Here is a 19,761-nt window from a genome sequence, read left to right on the forward strand (position 1 = left end):
TCAGAAACACTTTGTGTTGGTCAACAGCAGCCTGGCCCCAATACACTGGTACCTCTCATGTCCATTGGCAGAAGCACAGAGCACCTGATCAGGCTATAGAATCTGTTCCCCCAAGTCTGACTTAGCAGAACCATTTGGGGCATTCTGTCCTAATCCCAGAGGCCACCTCATAATGAAGGGGTCTTCATTTTTATCCAGTGGAAGGGTGGAGGCAGTGAGAAATGTTTTGATGACTCTTCTAGCTCCTGTAGGATATCAGGTACTAGAATTCCTATAAAATGGGCACATCCTTCAACCATACTACCAGATGCTACAAAGATGTTCGCCTGCATATTACTCTAAAAGTGATTGCTGTCTATTTGGGAGCCTGCTTTTTAGCAGTCTTAGAATACTGACTACCATCAAAGATTATTTTGTATTCTATATCAGGGTTGATATAGAACTCTAATATACTGTGTTTCCTCATGCACTTTCACCTGTGCATTCTGGGTTTGGAACTTATCTCTTTACTTCTGTAAGTCACCCAGCCTGTGAGGACTTTCAACCCATCATCTTTGCCTTCCTTTTCCTAAAGTTGTCAGACCTTATTCCCTGAAGATATATGGTCTAGAATCTGAGTGATCAAAGCTTTACTAACAGCTTTGCCACCACAGAGTAGCATCTCTTCCTGGAGTGGAGAGCTCCTCCCTGCCTTCTCCCCATCAGACTGCCACAGTGCTCCTACACACGTGATGAAGGTCTGCTTGCCACCTTACTCCTGACAGTTTCTTTATTGGTTAGTCTCTTGGTTCTCTTGTGAGCTAGTTGGAATTGGTGACTAAAGCACTGATGCTCCTGACAGCTTATGGGGGAGTCTTTTAGTATGGTGTTTGTTTAATTAAACATGTCTGAAGGCCCCTTCAAGTCAGAGCAGGCCAGTAAATCCTTAATATTCCTGAAGGCCTCATCTGTTCAAACACTGTCCAGGTCTCCAAGCCCACACCTATCTTCTCTTCTTTGAAGGTCTTTGCCTGCTTAATTTCATACACCAGCACCAGCAGTTCCTTTCCCCTCAGGGTGATTTTTTTCCCCAAAGAAATAAGTTTTTATCCCTTTCCTCAGGTCACCACAGTAACTAGTAGAGAACACCAGGCATGCTGAATGTGAATGTGGGGTGGCTGATTCTGCCTGTTTCTGTCACACTCTCTGTGTGCTCAGCCCTGATTTGTGTACCTGCAACTTCTATGTAGTTGACACTCCTGAGCCTTTAGAAATTGTCAGAATTGCCAATGTTAACTCTGAATGCCGAGGGTCTACATTTTGTATTAATGTAGCCCTATAAAAATGGATGTTGAACTTGAAGCTCATATAGGAAGTATCCAAGCTCACAGAGTGAGTGGCAAGCCTGGATTTTGCTTTTGGTTCCTGTCAGTAGAATCCAGGAGACCTGGCAGGCCATCAGGAATCCAGAGCTGTGAGGTGGGGGACAAAACAGAGGTGTGACCCAGGGCTGCAGAAGGCTTCCTTGCCTAGTGCAATGCTTGTCAAACTTGGCATACCAGGGCTTCCCTGGTGGCGCAGTGGTTGAGAGTCCGCCTGCCGATGCAGGGGACACGGGTTCGTGCCCCGCTTCGGGAGGATTCCACATTCTGTGGAGCGGCTGGGCCCGTGAGCCATGGCCGCTGAGCCTGCACGTCCGGAGTCTGTGCTCCACAACGGGAGAGGCTACAACGATGAAAGGCCTGCATACCGCAAAAAAAAAAAAAAAAAACTTGGCATACCAGAATGACCTGGAGAGCCTGTCGAAACAGATTGCTGAGCCCCACCAGAGTTTCTGCCTCATTAGGTCTGGAATGGGAACGGGGAATTTACATTTTTAACATGTTCCCAAGGGATGGTGATGCAACAAGTGGCCAGGTACACAGGACAGAGGAAGTTTTGCTCAGAGGGTTCCCCTGCTTGAGCCCATACTGTTGCCTTTGGTCGTTTCAGGCTATGGTGTATGCTTGTCAGAAGTCTTTATCAGAGTCAGGAATACAGGTTGTTAGAGGTGTGTGTTTGACATTGTGGAGTCAAGAGCGAAGACAAGTGCAAAGCACAAGAAAGCAGGAACTTTTTGGCAGGTTTCTAACCTTAGCCTTCTTTGTTCTCAGTGCCTTTCCGGCAGTTCTGATGGGACAATTCGCCTTTGGTCCCTTGGCCAGCAGAGATGTATAGCAACGTACCGAGTGCATGATGAAGGTGTTTGGGCTCTACAGGTCAATGACACCTTCACACATGTGTACTCTGGAGGAAGGGACCGGAAGATTTATTGTACAGACCTAAGAAACCCTGACATTCGGGTGCTAATCTGTGAAGAAAAAGCACCAGTTCTCAAGGTATGTCATATGTTTTAGTTTTATGATTAAGATTGTTACATGTGCTAGCCAAATACAGCAAAATCAATATTAAAAGACAAATCAACTGTGAGGTTGTAAAAAGATACTTGTTAGTCACCCATAGAAGAAATGGCGATTTCATGGGTACATCAGGGATGGATGGCTCTCGCACTGGCGAATCCTAGTGAGCTGGCCCCAAAGTGCTCCTGAGCTCTCCTGGCTTTCCTAACCTGTCCTTAGAGGAGGAATATGAGTTCAGGTATCTGAGAGTGGACAGCAAAGCAGAAATTTGTCCACTGCCTCAAGAGGAGGATGTAGAAGAGTTCTCCTGAAGAAGAGGGGAAGCTGGTTCATATTCCAAACCATCACTGACTCAAAATAGTCCTGGGTGGTGGGTAAAAGGGTACTTGAGAAGCCATCCAAATTGACACCTGCTAAAAGTGAAGCCTAGAAAATGGCCAGTCATCATTGACAAGATGTTCAGTCTCACCGATGTTCACAGAATTGCACATTAAGACAACGGTGAGGAGATTTCCAGGTTTAAAATGGAGGCATAAAGGCAGCACTCCCCCCCACCCCTTCTCAGAAATCATCTGAAAACAACAAGGAAAGCAGGAAACAATTGTAAATACTCATCATCTACGAAACTAAGTGACATCTGAAACCACAGTATAGGAGGAAGGACTGAAAAAGGGAATAGAGGTCAAATGAGATACTTGCGAGGATGCCTATGGTCTAAGAGCTCACATAATACTGGCCAGTTACAGTTCTTTAAAACAGATGGCACAGCCTAATGGACAAAAGCAATAATCCTTTAGAGAAGCAAGAGAGTGGAGGCTAAAATACAGGCACAGCATGTGTGCAGGAAGCACACTGATGGGGAGAATCACGTATGGAGGAGAAACTGCACTGCGAGTCCCGCAGCTGCCAGGATCTCTTGGCTGTGGAGAAAAAGACTAGAAGTGTTTAGCGCAGGCATAACCATGTTGTAAGGAGCATCACTGTGAACTGAAGAGGATTCCTACTTGCTAGTGGTTCAGCCCTGTCCCCATGTCTAAAAACCTGCAATTTCCTGGTGCAGGAAGAATAGTGGGCAAATGTAGAGTCATTCCATTTACATAATGTATACATGGGTATATGTGTATTTTTATATGTATGGTATTTTAAAAATATAGGAGGACACAGTAAACTGTTCACAAAGTACAGTCGTATTCCTTAAGCAAATGTGTGGGGGGGTACATTATGTGGGTACTTTTCCTTTTGCTGTGTTGTTAGAATGGTTGTTTTGGTTTTTGCTACAAACATTTTCCAAGAAAAAAACATATTTCCTTGTTACTAAGAACATGAAGACCAAACACAGGAGTGACAAAACCAAAAAGTTATAGTAAGTCATCCTCTTGACTGTACCCATCTAGAACCCTTAAATTATCCACACTTGAAACTTTAAGCCACTGTTTTTGGTAAGTAGTCACCCCTATTACACTTTTATAGGGCTATGAATTCCTATAGCAAAGAGACTCATTCTTCTGTGCATCGCTAGCTTTTAACACACACTGTGGTATCGTCAGCACACAGATGTTGAATGAAGGAGTTGATATTTAATAGTGTATAGCTGGTCCTGGCAGTTCAGAAGAGCCAACATTCCACAAAGCAATATTTTTGTGCTTTATTTCAGATGGAGCTTGACAGATCAGCTGATCCCCCTCCTGCAATCTGGGTTGCAACAACGAAGTCTACAGTAAATAAATGGGTAAGTGAGCCACTGTATATCTGGCAAAGGTTTATAAACATGTGGTTTGTTATCACGGACCTCCCAGGTACCAGTAGCAAATGCTCAGTATGAGCCTGACTCTCAGCATGCTTTTGGACAGTGACAAAAATCTGAAAGCCCCTATGAATGCAGGTGTGATCCTAAGGATTGTACAAAAATTAAGGTCATAGTCAGAATGCAGCTTCTGACTTCTTTGTCAGGAGCCAAGATACACATTTGATGTGCTTAGAATAAGCACTGTTCCCTGATAAAACCAGTAAAGTACAGCTTTAAAGTAGTACAGCTTCTGATCTCATGAAGCTGTATTTGAAAAGAGGCAGCCCAAGTACCAACACAGCAGGGAAACTCTAGGATTCTGTTTTTCTAAACGTAGAGAAAGCAGAAAGTTGTTTTTTCAAATTCATTTCCTTTTTCTTTATAGCATGAAGAACAGGTATAGAAATAAAGGATAAGCAGAGAGAAATCACAAAAGTACTATTAATTCTTAAGTCTTAATTAGAGAAGATTAAAGTTTTCTCGCTTACCAGACTGTTTGTGGATAACAAAAGAGAAAGTGTTTGCGTTTGTTCCTGTTTATATGTAGATCAAGTGGTCTTTCTCTGTACTTGTAAAAAAAAATGTTATATAACTTGTTTAAATTTCATTGTGCCAATTTGAGATCAACATAGCTTTACCTGGAAGAGTGCCTAGTCTTCTCTCCAAAAAGACAACATTCCCTTCTTAATTTTTGTTTTGTATTTTTTTTAATCATGGTAGGTAATTGTATTTTGTGACTAAGTATTTTTTGATTGATGTTGTTATTGTCGGTTTTTCTCATTTGTCCTTTGTTGTTGGTTTCTTTTTTGTTCTTTGTTTTTCTTGCCACTTTAAACTAATTGGCATAAAATGATTAAATAATGAATTTTGTTCCTTTAGACATTGAAAGGAATTCATAATTTTAGAGCCTCTGGAGATTATGACAATGACTGTACAAATCCTATAACACCCCTTTGTACACAACCCGACCAGGTTATTAAAGGTAAGTAAGGATATTGGAAGGTATTGTCCGTTTTACTGAAGTTAATTATACTTGCGAAGAAATTGACAAAAATAAAGAAGATGACCTTCCTTTAAATGTAATCCTGATGTCAACAAAAGACTAATAGTATATTGGTTTGTTTTTAATAGAAGAAAAATATTTTTTAAATGCTTTTTAGTGACTTTAAAAATTGAGCTTTCTTGAGTTAATCTTTTTGCCCAGCATTAGAATAATCATGGTCTTGGTAAAGCCAGCAACCGCTTTGTAAAAGATATAAGATTTAATGTTGTCTTTTGGCACAAGCCAGAATGGTCAGATCTGGCCCCTGAATTCTGCATGCTACAACTGCAAGTGACAGCTCTGACTTCAAGGGGATTAAGAGTATTGAATGGTGTGTTTATCTATAGTTAGATGTCCACGCTGTGACCTTTAGGATAGAATGTCCATTCAGGAAAAGGAAGATAGGAAACAAAAGTTAATGAGAGATAGGACTAATTGAGAGATTTCCTTACATCATGTGGACTTTTCCTAGTGGGTAAAAAAATTATTAAGGGGTTTGTTCTTAATAATTTTCCACTAGTAGACCCTTGAAGTGAGTGGAGAGTCTTTTAATCTGTTATTAAAATCAGACAGTTTTTCTTTGGTTAGCCTTACATTGCCTTAGGTATAATTATATGGTATTCTGATTTACCTTCTCCTTTCTGGGGGCTAGTATGATTTACATTCTGTTACAATACATGCCAGTTAACATTATTGCTGTACTGTGAATTTAAATGTAGGATTGTTTTCCTAATTGTGTGGATTTGTTTCCTTTAGGGGGTGCTAGTATTATTCAGTGTCACATTCTTAATGATAAGAGACATATATTAACCAAAGATACCAATAATAATGTGGCATATTGGGATGTATTAAAGGTAAGTATCTTTTTGTAATTAAATATAGGTTATTGGATTATGTATCCCTTTATTTTTTATTGTAGTCTGTGTGTGTATATGTGTTATATGTGTGTGTGTATCAAATAACCAAGATAATTATCATATAAATAAAGATTTAATTGCAGCCTTATTTTGGGGTGGATATTTATATTCTTATGTGAATATTAGATAAGGCCATAGTTTATCTTTTTTTTTTAGGGGTACGCGGGCCTCTCACTGTTGTGGCCTCTCCCGTTGCGGAGCACAGGCTCCGGACGCGCAGGCTCAGCGGCCATGGCTCGTGGGCCCAGCTGCTCCGTGGCATGTGGGATCTTCCCGGACCGGGACACGAACCCGTGTCCCCTGCATCGGCAGGCGGACTCTCAACCACTGTGCCACCAGGGAAGCCCCATAGTTTATCTTTTTAAGTACCCAGAATTTGAATGGAACCGTTTTCTCTGTTTAGTGTATTACAAACTGTGTTGTGCTGCCTTCCCTTAAAATGAAAACAACAGAGTTCCTCATCCTTGAAACTGTTGACGTTTTGTCAGGGGGGCGGGGGGGGGGGCGGGGTAGGATCTGTCCTGTGCATTGTAGGATGTTTAGGAGCACCCCTTAGCCTCTACCCAGTAGATGCCAGTAACCACCTTCATCCCTATCCCCCACTTCAGTTATAACAACCAAAAATGTCTCTAGATATTGCCAAATGTTTAGGAGGAGGAAGGAAGAAGAAGGATGCAAAATCACCCTGGGTTGAGAACCACTAGAGTACACAAAATAAGTTTGGCCATTTCTTAGGATTTATAGCCATCACTGTGAGCAGCAGTTACTACTTTGGGTCATGTTACAGTGACTCCTTGGATAATTGAGATGTATTAAGCTGTTCAACCACATTATAAATAGCACTGAAGAATTTATAGACAGATTGAAAAGTTTGCTTTTAGAATCCTGACAAATGTTCCTTCTTAGTGTTGTTGTTATATTTGTTCAAAAAATATTTCTGGGGCTTCTCTGGTGGCGCAGTGGTTGAGAGTCCGCCTGCCGATGCAGGGGACACGGGTTCGTGCCCTGGTCTGGGAAGATCCCACGTGCCGCGGAGTGGCTAGGCCTGTAAGCCATGGCCGCTGAGCCTGCACGCGCGTCCGGAGCCTGTGCTCCACAACAGGAGAGGCCACAACAGTAAGAGGTACGCATACCACAAAAAAACAAAAAAATTCTGGAATGAATGAATACTGTGTGCACAGAACTGTGCTGAGGGTCACAAATGATGAAAAAGTATATTTCATGATCCCTTTTTGTAGGAGGGACAACAGAGCACAAGATAGCTTATGGACAAAGGTGATTACTTAAAACTGGAGAAATCAGGAGAACCTCACAGTGGAGAAATCATTTGAACAGGGCCTTAAAGGATTCCAGCAGATGGATTATGGGAGGGCATTTTAGGAAGAGGGAGTGAATGGCAAAGGCACAAGAGGAAGGTAATCAAAACATACTTATTCAGGGCCAGGTGAACAGTTTTGTATAGCTGGAGACCAGAGTAAGTATAAGAGTAGTAGGGGTGTGTAAGGATGAAAGATGAGATTCACGTCATTTACCAAAAAGTCATGAATTTCAGGCTCCAGGCTTGGCCTTTCTTTGGTACTTCCTAAAGATTCTTAATCATAGATGATTTTAGAGCAGGAAAACCCTATGTTCAGAGCAGTAGCAGTACGTATCATGGGAAAGAAGCTGGAAGTCAGGAAGTCAGTTGTCTTAAGCATAATGACTTGAGGATCTAAAGAAAGAGATGGATGAGTTTTGGCCACTGTGAAGCCTTGGAAAGATCCTGGCCAGACCGAAGACATCAGATCTCATTGTCCTCCAAGCCTTCCACCCTCCCCTGGAGTCCCTCAATAAGACGATTTGATCCAAAAATAAAAGGAGAGACAGATGTTGGGTCTATTTTAAAGGAAGAATTGAAAAGATCTGGTATTTTGTTTAGGTTCCTGGTTATAAGGAACAGAGGTTCACTTAAGTTAACTTCTGGATCCAAAGAATAAACACATTTCTTTCTCGGAAAAGGGGACTGTCTCTGAATGGAAACCTTGGCCTAACTAACACATCCCCTCCCTGTAGCGCAGCTGTGTGGGAAATCACATTACAGAACAGTTGCTTGGTGAGCATGGCTTCAGAACAAGAGACCTTAGTTGAGTGGAAAATTTAATTGCAGTAGGCTCCAAAAATTCCAATTGGTTTTTTTCCTACAGTAGAGATGTGCTTGTCAGGGGACCAGAAACTCACGTTTGTTTCAGAGAGGGGTTCTGTGAAGACGGAGAGGATCCAGAGTAGCTCTAAAGGACCTCATCAGTAGGAATTTGGCTGCTTCACCACTAATGTGGCCCTAGCTCTGCCCTGTGGCTAGGCTTTACCTCATGCTGCACAGCATCTGATGTTCTCCAGAATATCTAACAAAGTCAAATCGAGCCAGTTCCTCTTTGATTTTCTGCCTATGAGTCTGATGTCCTCTCTTGGTCTAATTAGCTGAAGACTGAGTAGAGTCCTTTTGTCTGAATGGGAGGTAGTTCTGCTTAGATGGGGCGCTCAGCTGGCATGCACCATCATTGGCATTTTTGTGTCCCTGGCAGCTTCCCATATCCAGACACTAGACCTTGAGGTTTTAAGATCAAGTGATCAGGCAAAATAGACATGGCATTATACAGAAATATGGAAGTCAGGAGTATTTAGGACCATAGGCTCAGAGTTAGAGCTGCATTCTGACCTTGGCTCTGCCAGCTACTAGCCAAGTGATCTCCAGAATATGCTTACCTTTGTCTTTATTCCTAAAATCTGGATGGTCCATATTTCTTGGTAATGTTAAGGGGGTGTTTGAGGAGTATTTACTGTAGTGACTGACACATAATAGTTAGGAGGCTGTTGTACTAATACAGGCGAAATATCGGATATTCCTCTAGAGTGGGGTGGGAACAAGGGGAAAAAAACAGAATGATTAGAAAGAGATTTAGGCCTATAGATAAGAGTGATGCTTGAATAAAAGGGAGTATCAAGAAAAGGAAGGAGCAGAGATTAGTCCTAGGTTTCAGGATTAGTTTGTTGAGTGGAAGTGATACAGGGAACGTAAGAGGAGAAAGCATTGTTGGGCGAAAGGGACATGGTGAGAAAGACAACAGATTTGGATTTATGTGAGATATCTGGGTAGAGGTGTTTGCTGGGCAGAGAGCTATACAACCTAATGCACAAATGAAAGAACTGGGCTGGAGAAATCGGTTCAGCCGTCTTCAGCTGTGGATTATAATTGGAGCCATGAGAAAGGTCAGAGTTCCTAAGGGATACATCTATACTGAAAATAGAAGAAACCAAGTCATCTCCCTTTTAAGAATTTTTAGAAAAAGAGGAAGCCACAAAGGTGTGTAATAAAAAGGGGTAAGAAAACGAAGAGCTCAAGGACTAATTAAGCATTTCAGAAAGGAGCTTGTGGTTAGCTGCATTGGCCTGCTGAGAGTTTGTGTGAGACGGTGGAATGGAACGTGCACATGGATCTAGCCAATAAAGAGGATGGTGTCCGGGGAGAGCAGTTTCTAGGGAGATCTAAGGGCAAAAGCCAGATAGAGTGGGTTGAATAGTGTTTGGGAGGTGAAGAAACAGAATTTGAGGGGAGACAATCTTAGATGAAATTTGACTTTGGTGAGATGGGCAGGAAAGGCAATAGCTGGAGAAGATTTAGGCATGAGAAGGTCAAGCAAGGGAAGGTTTTGTTTTGGTGTTTAGGCATTTTTAAGATGGGAGAAATTTGATCGTGGTTCACTGTTCATGGGGAGAAGCCCATAGACACATGAGAAGGTAAATGATGGTACAAGGTCCCCAAGAAGCAAGAGGTGAGGGGATCCAGAGCACAGAAAGGAGGGGCACCTTTTTCCTTGCACCAGGAAGAACAGTAGCAGAAAGTTAAGAGGATTCTGTCAAGGCTTCTCTTTTTTTGAGAAGTAGAGGTCAGAGTCATGTGCTGGGGGTAGTGAGGGAGGTGGTGGCAGCAACGTCAGGGGTATGAGGAGAGTAGAGATTTGACAAAGATGTTGTGGAGGACTGACTTTGGAAACAAGTTCCAGGTAGCATTAATGACTGTATATTTATAGTGGGAATACTGTCAAGGATTTGAGAGGCCATCTTGTCCTGTGTGTTGTCCATGTGGATGTTCATATTGTCCAGGATGCAAGCAAGATCTCAAGATGGGTTTTAAGACATTATGCCAGGCTCAAGTTGCCATTGAATGAGGGAGATGAGGGAGAGTGAGCACAGAGGTTGCTAGATGGCTGTGAGGAAAAGGGGTACGGTTTACTGCAGCTAAATGATACGGGCTCAAAGAAATAGGAGTTTTTACATAGTGATGGTGGAATGATGGTCTCTGTATGCCATTAGAGAGTTATGGGATGTAGGAGATGATGCAGAGTCACCCTTTGAGAAGACAGCTGATGAGATGGGACCCTCAGGAAAGAGCCAGTTTGCTGTTAGGAAGAATAGGTAGAGGGAACGTTCTGTGATATTGTTCAGGATTGAGATGAACTGTGATTGGAAATGCTCCATGGCACGAGGGGAAGTTCAGGACATACTTTTGGGGAGCATAGATATTTAGGGAATGAATAAAAAGGATTGTAATGGTCAAGAAAGAGAAACTTAAAATTGCTGCCTATATTATAGCTGTTGTCTGAAGGTATTGATAGCTTCACAATTCTCCTAAAGTGCTTATAAACTGTTATTTGTTCCTTGAAGATTTTTTTTGCTTCATTTGACATTGCTTCCTGATAAGTGTGGTGGTATACTATATCAGTATGAGCAAAATTAGGTTACAGTTTCCCAAAAAAGAACAGTTTGTGGTTTTTTAATTTAAAATTTTAATAGGACGTAGTTACTTAAAGGTAAATGCTTTAAGATAAAAATATTTGACCATGTTCTTTTTGGAATGTATTTAAGACTCCATTATATTTAGGCAAATGTGTAAAATTTTGACTAGCTAAGTCAGAATCAAATCAGTTGACCACTTAACATTGATAATTATCATACTTTATTTTTGATGTATAGGCATGTAAAGTTGAAGATCTGGGCAAAGTGGATTTTGAAGATGAAATTAAGAAAAGATTTAAGATGGTATATGTACCAAATTGGTTCTCAGTAGACTTAAAAACAGGGGTAAGTTAGCAATTGATATTTGTGCGATTTGGGATAGTTGAAAATTTCTAATATAGCTCAAAATTAAGTATTATTAGTTATGGAGTCCTGTGTTTTTATGTATGAAAGGAAAAAATTTTATGCAGTTTAAATGCCTTTTCATATGCCAGTATATTAAATTGTAGTTGCATTGAATCACCCAGAAACACATTTTGGTTCTGACTCTGTGGCTTAGCACTTCAGTTAAATAGTACAAATAAGTAATGGTTTAGAGCCTTATTTGGAGAATGTATTCACATGGAATGTCACTAACAATTTTTTTCTTTTGACAGATGTTGACAATTACTTTGGATGAGAGTGACTGTTTTGCTGCTTGGGTTTCTGCAAAAGATGCTGGCTTTAGCAGCCCTGACGGGTCAGATCCAAAACGTGAGTTTAAGTGTCCTTCTTTCCCTTTCTCCTTCCAAAAGAGAAGGTGGATCTGTGCTGTTTTTTTATGTGCTCATCTTTTTTTTTTAAACAATATTTGGGTTTTTAAAAAATCATTTTTCAAGAAACCTGTATATTCTCTCATATGGAAATGGAAAATACTATTCATTTTAAATGTTTTGGGGATCTTGATTTTTCTCACAATCTATGGCTTAGCTTTAACAATTAAACATGCAGCACACTCTCTACCCTTAAACCATGTGGGAAGTCTGTTAGGTTAGGAAAGTGAATCTAGGAAACAGTTTTTCCCCCCCCCAATTAAAAAAAAATTATTGAAGTATAATTGACATATAATGTATTAGTTTCAGATGTACAATATAATGATTCAATAGTTGTATATATTGTAAAATAATCACTACAATAAGTCTAGTTAACATCCATCACCATACACAGAAAATTTTTTTTTCTAAATGAGAATTTTTAGGATCCTACTCTCTTAGCACCTTTCAAATATGCAATACAGTATTAGTAACTACAGTTGCCACGCTGTATATTACAGCCCCATGACTTATTTATTTTATAACTGGAAGATTGTACCTTTTGACCCCCTTCACCCATTTTACCCATTCCATTACTCCCCATATCTGGCAACCATCAATCTGTTCTCTGTATCTGTGAGCTTTGTTTTTTGGCTTTTTTGTTTTTAGATTCCACATATAAGTGGTATTTGTCTTTCTGTGTCTGACATATTTCACTTAACCATAATGCCTTCACGGTTCATCCTTGTTGTCGCAAATCGCAAGACTTCATTCTTTTTTATGACTGAATAATATTTCTGTGTGTGTGTGTATGTATCACATTTTCTTTACCCATTCATCCATCAGTGGACAATGAGGTTGTTTCTAATATCTTGGCTATTGCAAATAGTGCTGCAGTGAACATGGGGGTGCATATATCTTTTTGAATTAGTGGTTTCCTTTTCTTTGGATAAATAGTCAGAAGTGGAATTACTAGATATAATAGTTTTATTTTTGAGGAACTGCTGTACTGTTGTCCACAGTGGCTTCACCAATTTACATTCCCATCAGTAGTGCACAAGGATTCCTGTTTCTCCACGTACTCTCAAACATTTGTTACTTGTGGTCTTTTTGATAATAGCCACTCTGATAGGTGTGAGGTGATACGTCATTGTAGTTTTGATTTGCATTTCCCTGGTGATTAATGATGTTGAGCATCTTTTCATGTACCTGTTGACTGTGTGTCTTCTTTGGAAAAATGTCTATTCAGATCTTCTACCCATTTTTTAATCAGATTGTTCAGTTCTTTTGCTATTGAGTTGTACGAATTTTTTATATATTTTGGATATTAACCCCTTTCAGATACATGATTTGCAAATATTTTCTCCCATTCACTAGGTTGCCTTTTCATTTTGTTGATGATTTTCTTTGCTCTGCAGAAGCTTTTTAGTTTGATGTAGTCCCACTTGTTTATTTTTGCCTTCATTGCCCTTGCTTTTGGTGTCAGATCCAAAAAAATCATTGCCAAGATCATTGTCAGCGAGCTTACTGCCTGTGTTTTCTTCTAGGAGTTTTATGGTTTCAGGTCTTACATCAAGTCTTTAATCCATATTGAGTTAATTCTTGTGTATGTTGAGAAGAGACTCATCTTCACAAGAGTCTATTATATTTTGTTGATTATGAATGTAGCATGTAGAAATACCTGATATATATAAATATAGTGTATTGGCTTTGTATGGAAATAGCACTTTAAAGACTACAGTTGCTGTTTTTGTTTGTTCATTTTTAAAGAATGGCTGTATCTGAACAACCAAATAGAGTATGTGTTTGCTCCATATTATCACAGCTTTAAACATTCTAAGATAAAATTTTAATAGACTTCGTGATATCTCTAAATCTTGCTTTTAAACATCCTTGGCATTGGGTTAAGAATGTAACATCAGAGTTTGTGGAAACTTGTAATTTTTACTTCTTTCCCTCTATTTTTAGGTTAAAGCTAATGATTCTCTTTTCCATTTCTTTTTTATATTAACTCTTTTGCAGTGAACTTAGGAGGACTTTTACTCCAGGCCCTCCTAGAATATTGGCCTAGGACGCATGTGAATCCAATAGATGAAGAAGAAAATGAAGTAAACCATGGTTCGTGTTTTTATATCAGGATAATTGATTTAAATTTTACTCAGAAGTTAAGGATACTTAGATTGTGTGTTATCCTGAGAATGTTTCCTTAAAAAAATTAAGCATTTGCTAAAGTGTGACATAATAAATATATGTGATGTGCCCAATTTACTGCCCTCCCTTCCACATCCTAGAGAACATCCATCCAGTCTTAACTGAGATTCCAAGAGAGCTTTTAATCAGTGAGATTCTATACACAAGATATATAGAATAAACCCTGTGTATTCAAATGACCTTTGTCCTTAAACGTAGGCAGCTTAGCAGGGTTATTCCAAAGATATTTCTTAGGGTATCCATGGACCGGCTAGATTTACCTCCAGTGCTCGCTAATTAACATCAAAAAGCCAGGTTTGTCCTTGTGTAGTCAAACTTCACATTGGCTTGAAATGTAGATATTACCTAGTCTGATGATCTACCTGATCTTGGCTCAAAAATTCAAATCCCAACTCAGAAGTGTCAGGTTAAGTGAATGAGTATGTGTAAAGAATTAATGTCATTGAGGGCATTGAAAAGCTTTGTGTGCCACAGGCAGCGGCAGTAACTTTCTCTGGGAAGCAGAGGAGAATTTGGCTCAGTTTCATTAAAGAAAGGGGAAAAGAAATCTTAAAATTTCACAACTCATATGTAACCTTAAGTCCCACCCACTGAGGACTTATCTGCTGAAGATTCTCTGAAGATTGCCCACTTACGGTGGTCACCAGTGATGAGGACCTCCTGCCAGAGACTTTGTTCTGGCTGACTGATTCATCCAGAATGATTTTTGGAGTTTAAATCTGTTTTGCAAGGATGACATACCTCTTTCTCTGAAAGCCAGTCTCCTGATGTCCCTGTCATAGAGAGGGCACTGACCCCACCCGTGATGTCATTTCTTTTGTCACCTGGCCCACTTTATTCCCCTTTAGAATTGTACAGTGGGCTGTGAGCCAGAGAAATTCAGTGGAAATTTCTCTTCACAGAGGGTTGAGCAAGCTAGGTTCTGGTATAGGCTCTGCCATTTATCAGCCATGTAGTTATGGGCATGTCATTTCCTGTTCTTGGCTTGTCTTTCTCCATCTGTAACATGACAGGGTGCCCTCAGAGGCCCAAGTAGCAATAATACATATTAAGTAATGAAAAAACAGTGGTACAGGGACTTCCCTGGTGGTCCAGTGGTTAAGACTTTGCCTTCCAATGCAGGGGTTGCGGGTTCAGTCCCTGGTCAGGGACCTAATATCCCACATGCCTCGCAGCCAAAAAACCAAAACATAAAGCAGCAGAAGCAATACTGTAACAAATTCAATAAAGCCTTTAAAAAAATCAAAAAAAATCTTTAAAAACAAAACAAAAAACAGTGGCACAGAGTAGGGGTGGTGTGATGAATTGGGGGATTGGGATTGACGTATATTCGCTAATATGTATAAAATAGATGACTAATAAGAACCTGCTGTATAAAAATAAAATAAAACAAAATTCAAAAAAAAGATCAAAAAAACAAAACAGTGGCACAATCAGCACCTCTTGGATCCAGGCTTTGGTTGGGGGTATAAAGAAAAAGTCACAGGAAACCCCAAATCATCCTTAAAATCAAACTGGCATAGTAAAGGCAGGGCAGGACCCAGCCAGAGCTCAGGACACTGCACACTCTACGTGTCTGGTAATCTTCTGCTACACCTGCACCATGCTCAGTGGATACTAGAGAGCTGCTTAGATTATACTTAGGGAGCAGCTCAAGTATTCTGAGGCCTGTATTGTGTTGCAGGTGGGGGTAATAAAGATAAATGGGCATGGACCCTACCCTTCAGGGACTGGCATTCTGGTTGGGCAAAGGGCCGCTTACATCAGCATTATGAGATCAGAGAGTAGGTTCTGTGAGAGAGGTTCTGAGAGTGCTGTAAGGTTGCAGAGGGCAAGACTGCTTCCAGATTTGTCAGGGAAGTGTTTATGTACAAGCTGGCACTTGAGTGGGGGTCGACGGCACTCCGTTCAAAAGATTACAAAGAAAGCAGAGTGAAATGAAGTCTGCAGAGAGCAGTAAAAATGAGATTATTACCTCTTTGAGGTTTTGTTTTTCACTGTTACCTCTGCCATTAGTTGTGACTACCGTTAACCATGAAGTTTTTTCTGACAGAAATTTTTCTGAGCTCAGCATTTTACCGGCCCCATCCTGTCCCCACAACAAAAAAAGAGCAGGTCATCGTTTATAAAGAGGCTGTCCTGTACTTACCTGTGGCTGAAATAGACGGTTATGTTTTTGTCTCAAATCTCAGACATTAATCTCTTCTGTTAAAATCCTCTAAAATGTAGTCATTTCTCATGAGGTACATCCCAAGTTGCCATATTTCTTATTTTCAAGAATTTAACTGTTTTTTTACCTTTATTTTTGTCTCTGACTGACGTACAGGATTTTGACTTAAAAAATCTTGCAATGGTTGGGCTCTGTGGAAATGAAATGTTTAGAGTCTGTGTTTTTAGCACTAACTCTGGATCCTGACACCATCTGTACCTTTTCCTAGTAAATGGGGAGCAGGAGAACCGAGTACAGAAGGGAAATGGCTATTTCCAGGTGCCCCCACACACTCCTGTGATCTTTGGTGAAGCTGGAGGTCGCACCTTGTTCAGGTATGGGTAAGAAGGGCTAAGAAGGCATCCTGTTTGCCAAGAAGTATTCATTCAAGCACATGTTTATTTTTAACTTCTAGGGGTGTCAGGGGTTTGGAAGCTTCTTCATCTCCATGACATAGTTAAGTGTCTGGTGCTATTAGACCCCATTCTAATTGTGAGCTGAGCCTCTAGTGTTCAAATGAGGTTGAAAGCTTGCCTTGAGGCAGCTTCTTAGTGGTTTCCGCAGGAAACCATCACCGGAAGTGTCTGCCCACAGGTCAGCATCAGAGTAGATAACTTCCCTCAGGCTTGGCCAGGGGAGATGGACTGGGCTGCTCTTGGGAACTGTTGTGCCCAACAGTGGCCCGACCTGAGGCGTGAGGCAGTCCTTCATGAGGCCCTGCACACAAGAGCTAGACTGGCTTCATCTCCAAGTTGGCAGCCAAGGCCCAGGGAGAGTCATGGGGGAAAGCCTACTAGAGTCTTCTGTAGGGCCAGAAGTAAGAAAAATGTTTGTCTTGCCCTTGAGGGCAGAATTTTCTTCCTTTATGATGGTTTCCTGAGAGTGTGGTTACCAAAGATAAACCTGACCCCCATTGTGTGTGGAGTGCCACACTCTATAGCACTGGCAGACGACCTTTCTCAAGTGCTTTGCCTATACCCAGGTTCCTATCCTCACCCAGGGAATCAGGCAGCTGTAGTATATGTCTGGCCTCAAAATCTGGGGGCCTGAGTTTTAGGGCTTGCTCTCCCTCTTAGCAGAGTGAGTCATTCTGCCTGTCTTCACTTTATTTCCTCAGCTGTCAAGTGAGGGTTATCCTTAAATGAACTCTGTAACAGTCCCTCCCCCTAACGTTTACTGACAATGATTTGGGGATCTGTGCTTGTCACTTACTACCTGTTGGATTATGTTTAGGCTGCTCTGCCGAGACTCTGGGGGTGAGACTGAGTCCATGCTTCTGAATGAGACAGTGCCACAATGGGTAATTGACATCACTGTGGATGTAAGTATCCTCCATTCCCACTTTGCCCTTTTATTTTTTTCCAAATCATGAAGACAATTAAGAACTACTTTAGACTGTGTAATCTTTAATTAAAACTACACTACCAAGTGGAATCCTCTTCTGCTTCCCTGCAGTTCCAAAGTTTCAGAAGAAGTATTAATAATTATTTATATATCTCTTTATGTCTTTAAATTATATAAATAATACATGCTTATCAAAGAAAATAATAAATAAGGTGAAATTCCCATCCCTTTCCCAATCACTGTTTCTCTTTTATTCACTCCCTATTCTTCCCAGAGGTAGTAAATATTAATAGTTTAATGCATAGCCTTCAGTAGTTTTTTCTATGCGTACACAAGCATATATTATTTGTGTATATATGTGTGTGTGTATAGATTTTATTTTGCACAAAATCTCCTACTATATATACTGTTCTGCAACTTGATTTTTTTTTTGTTTTTTTTTCTCTTCTCTCTTAAAAATATATCTTGGACATTATTTCATGTCTATATATGGATCATTCCTTTTAATGACTGCAAGGTATTCCATTGTATAAATGTACCAAGATCTATTTAGCCAGTCCCTGTAAATGGACATTTAGGTTGTACCCAGTGTTTTCTATTACAAACAATGCTTCAGTGAACATCCTTGTACATATATCTTTGTGTACTTTTTAGGATAAATTCCTAGAAGTGGAATTGCTGGATCAAAGGGTATGCACATTTTAAATTTCGATAGATATTGCCAAATTGCCCTCCACAAAGGCTGTACCAGTTTACACTCTTACCAACAGTGTATGAGTGCCCAGTACTGCACATCCTCACCAATGCTGGATACTTATAATCTTTGCTGAAAGATAGGCAGATTTTTGTTTTATAGGCAGATATTATCTCATTGTTTTAATGTGTTTTTTGGTTTTGGTTTAATTTGTGGTGAGGTTAAGCATCTTTTCACGTTGGCCATTTTTATTTCTTCTTTTGTGGATTGCCTATTTGCATTCTTTACTGTTTTCTATTGGGTTATTTGTCTTTCTTACTGACTTGTAGGTGTTTTTCGTATTCAATATTAACCCTTTGACTATTATCTTGCCTCTCAATTGAATTTTACTTTGTTCATGATGTCTTTTGGCAGGCAAAGAGTTTTAATTTTTATATGACCAGATCCTTTTTGGCTCTGAGTTTCATGTCTTGCTTAGGTATTTCCCACTTCAAAGTAGCAAAAATGTTCTCTTCTTGTATTCTCTTCTAGTATATTTATGATAATGGTTTGTGTCTAGATCTTCAATCTATTAGAATTTATTCTGTTTGGTGTGAAGTAGAATGCTAACTTTCTCCAAATGGATAGCCAGTGTGCCAACACAATTTATTGAATAAACTTTTGCTACTAATTTGAAATGCTATCTTTATCATATACTAAATTTCTATACACACATGGGTCTGTTTCTAGACTCTTTTATGTGCTGTTGACCTATATTTCTAAAGATATATGAGAAGAGATTTAATCTCTAGAACCTGCAGAAAATTCATTTTCTGTCCCAGATACATCTCCAAGAACTTAAAACTGGTCTGACACCTGATAGATATTCTGTGGTCTTCTCTAAATCTGAGCTCCCCATAAACCACAACTTCCTTTGAGTGTTAAACTCACCTGGATGCATTGCTGACTTTATGCCTGTGGCTCATTCCTCAGAGGAGACATCCAGACAGGATATGATATGGAGGCTCGGAGAGGATTAATCCCCAGAGAAAAGATGAGCAATTAATTTTATCCTTCATCTAAGTATGTGGTTTACCTCATGGTGGACATCTAGGTGGTTGGCTGAAGTTTCCACTCATTTAAAGCCTCAGACCTTACTCTGATGTCAGAGGAAAAGAAAGTGGGAGGACTTTGATTGGCCTTTTCAGTTGGATAATGGGCCTCACCAGCGTAGAGCGTATGGTTTTGCTCAAAGGTGAATGTTGTGGGTTTCTCGCAAGACACTTAATTTTTTGTTTGGGCATTTTAATGTAGAACTCAGATTTTGGTTTGTATGGCTTAAAGAATTAAAATTTGTTTCCTTTTCATTCCTTGAACTGTTAATTGAGAAGATCCATGCTGCAATTTCATATTGCCACTGACATTGCATATAATTTGTCTTTATGTATCTTTTATTACAAAATGAAACATTATACTTTTCTGATACCTTTTCACTAAGGCTGACGTAGATAATTTGATAGCTTATTATAAATTTCATAGACAGTCACTTTTAATTGTGAAATAACTTGTGGATAGTTTTCCTGTTGACATCATTTTAGTTTATCAGCTAACAGAAACTATCTTACCTTTTTTCACTT

At 40.0% G+C, this 19,761-nt stretch overlaps 1 protein-coding gene across 1 annotated transcript in view; it reads left to right on the forward strand.

Annotated features, from left to right (window-relative positions):
* The window catches only part of WDR48 (WD repeat domain 48), a 44,886-nt gene that overhangs the window by 20,680 nt on the left and 4,445 nt on the right, over positions 1–19,761 (forward strand). Inside the window, exons 8-16 of the mRNA XM_024768939.1 lie at positions 2,133–2,357; positions 4,033–4,107; positions 5,044–5,146; positions 5,963–6,060; positions 11,134–11,241; positions 11,553–11,649; positions 13,710–13,805; positions 16,337–16,442; positions 17,341–17,428. Of these exons, the coding sequence (XP_024624707.1) occupies positions 2,133–2,357; positions 4,033–4,107; positions 5,044–5,146; positions 5,963–6,060; positions 11,134–11,241; positions 11,553–11,649; positions 13,710–13,805; positions 16,337–16,442; positions 17,341–17,428 (996 nt within the window). The remainder of the gene's footprint in view (positions 1–2,132; positions 2,358–4,032; positions 4,108–5,043; positions 5,147–5,962; positions 6,061–11,133; positions 11,242–11,552; positions 11,650–13,709; positions 13,806–16,336; positions 16,443–17,340; positions 17,429–19,761) is intronic.

The sequence above is a fragment of the Neophocaena asiaeorientalis genome, unplaced genomic scaffold (assembly GCF_003031525.2).
Source record: "Neophocaena asiaeorientalis asiaeorientalis breed wild unplaced genomic scaffold, Neophocaena_asiaeorientalis_V1.1 scaffold1058, whole genome shotgun sequence".
In the NCBI taxonomy this organism is placed as follows: domain Eukaryota; kingdom Metazoa; phylum Chordata; class Mammalia; order Artiodactyla; family Phocoenidae; genus Neophocaena; species Neophocaena asiaeorientalis.